Consider the following 2171-nt stretch of genomic DNA (forward strand, 5'->3'; position numbering starts at 1 on the left):
ACACTAGCACTTGTCATCCTCTGTCATTATTTTATTTGTTCCCCTCATTCAGCTCCCTGGGTAGAATGTAGCTTCCCTCAGGGTAAGGACCATGTCCAATTTGTTCACCAATGAGCTCCAAAAGTAGCATAGAGTCAGGCACAGGTAAATAAACAGTGCTTAAAGGAATGAAAGAAGGAATGAATGAAAGCACAGTGCCTTCCTGGGGAGCCCTCCGGAAATCATCCTATTATCAGTATCCAGCGCTCTTGTTTCTGATGCCCTTACAGCATCCAGAACAGAGGGTGTTAACAACTTTGTTCAAAACTTTCCATGAAGTCTGGAGGCTCTTGCTTTTGGACCTCCTACTATGTGCTGAGAACCATGCTATGGGCTTAAAAAGCATCATCTCCATTATTCTCAGCAGCTACCGCAGGAAGTAAGTCCTCTTTTCTAGGGCTGCATTTGTGGGCTCTAAGCACTTTGGCCTTCACGGGCCCTTCTTTCATAAAGAAATATTAAAAATTACATATTATACTGCATTAGTTCTTTATACCAATTATACATATACTAATGTAATCCAAGCTGGATTCATTGTCATAATAGTTACTGTTCTTCTGATTTAAAAGAAATTAAAACATTTTCGTGGGCCCTAGACCCTGTGTCTGATAAGTCAGCCCTGCTATGGGGCCAGTTGTCCGATGAGGAAACAGATGATTTCAGGACTAAAATTCACAGGGAAGAAGTGGAGGGGATGCGAACCCAGGCCAAGCATGGCTCTAGTTCAAAACTTCTAACCGGCTGTGCTCCAGGGTCACTCCAGGAAGTTTCCTAGGCCCGCACCCCACCCAGCTTCCAGGCCCTCAGCACCTGGATCAGCGAGCCTGGGGCAATTCCCGGTGCCCCGCCCCTTTCGGCCTGGACCCGCCCCTTCCACTTGGCCCCGCCCCGCCCCGCCTCCCGCTTGGGCCCGAGGCGCACGGCCGCGGGAGGCCGGGCCGCGGGTCCGCGCGTTGCGCACTCCCGCCCCGCCGTCGCATGCGCCGTAGCCGCGCGCTCGCTCCCGGGAGAGGATGGCGGGGGCCGCGCCGGGCGCCATCATGGACGAGGAGTACTTCGTGAGCGCGGCCGAGCGGGGCGACGACGCTTGACGGCGGCCAGGTGAGGGGGCACCGGGCGGCCCGCCCCCGCCGCGTCGGCCCCGCGGTCACCTTGTGGTGCAAGCACAGCGCGCCGCCCTGCCCGTCGCCTCCCACCCCGGCCGGCGGGGCCCGCCCCTTACGTCCCGCCCGCCAGGGCTACGCACGCGGCGTGTGGGCTCCGCGCCTGCCCTGGCGGCCCGCAGGGCGGGGGCAAGGCAAGGGCGGCGCCAGTCGTGACACCGGGTGACCCCAGGTCCCTGCCGCCATTGCCACTGCATCAAACTGCCGGCCCCCCACGTGGGCCCGACGGGCCGACGCAGTGGCGGGTGGAGTTGGGAGCGGCCCGTCCTGAAGTTTGTCACGTGGCACCTTCGAGGCCAGAGTCGGGCCAGGGCCTCGCCTCGCCTAACAGAGGCGCTGGGCGCGGGCGCAGGGGGCATGGCGGCCCGGGCTGCGCCCCACTGACCGAGCCTCAGCCACGACCCAGTTCCGCCCCGCACTGGGCTCGCGCCGATGGGGCTGGGCCCGGCGAGCGGGCACTGTCGCTCCCAATGGCGCCATGTACCTGCGCCGATGAGGGGGAGAAGTCAGGGAAGGTGAAGGGATGGCTGAGCTGAGTTCGGGACGATCCTGCTGGGTCCATTTTTGTGACTCCTGTCCTGTCCCCGGGGGCCCAGCTTGCTGATGGAGAGAGGCGGGTAGATGTGACGCCCACGCGGGGGAAGCTACGAGCGAGGGAAACGTCCGGCCGCAGGTGCGCACCCCCAGCTGAGCCTGGCCATGGGCAGCCGGAGGCTGAGGGCACCCCCAGAGCGGATGTGTCTTCGGGGTGCGGCTTACGAAAGTAGCTGGCCCCGGCCCGGTGGCCGCGTTGGTGGAGCATCGCCCGGTACAGAAAGGTTTCCGGGTCGATTCAGGTCAGGCACATATTAGGTTGAGGGTTGATCCCGTGTGTACAGGAGGCAACAGATCCGTGTTCCCTCTCTAAATCATAAAAAATTTTCTCAGGTGAGGGTAAAAAATAAACATTTTAAAGATGCCTGTGCATCG

The 2171-nt window shown here is 60.4% G+C and overlaps 1 protein-coding gene across 1 annotated transcript in view; it reads left to right on the forward strand.

Annotated features, from left to right (window-relative positions):
- The first annotated feature begins 1020 nt into the window (after positions 1-1020).
- The window catches only part of NELFCD (negative elongation factor complex member C/D), a 16842-nt gene continuing 15691 nt past the window's right edge, over positions 1021-2171 (forward strand). Inside the window, 2 exon segments of the mRNA XM_006103740.3 lie at positions 1021-1127; positions 1129-1140. Of these exon segments, the coding sequence (XP_006103802.1) occupies positions 1053-1127; positions 1129-1140 (87 nt within the window). The 5' untranslated portion in view covers positions 1021-1052.

The sequence above is a fragment of the Myotis lucifugus genome, unplaced genomic scaffold (assembly GCF_000147115.1).
Source record: "Myotis lucifugus unplaced genomic scaffold, Myoluc2.0 scaffold_503, whole genome shotgun sequence".
Classification (NCBI taxonomy): domain Eukaryota; kingdom Metazoa; phylum Chordata; class Mammalia; order Chiroptera; family Vespertilionidae; genus Myotis; species Myotis lucifugus.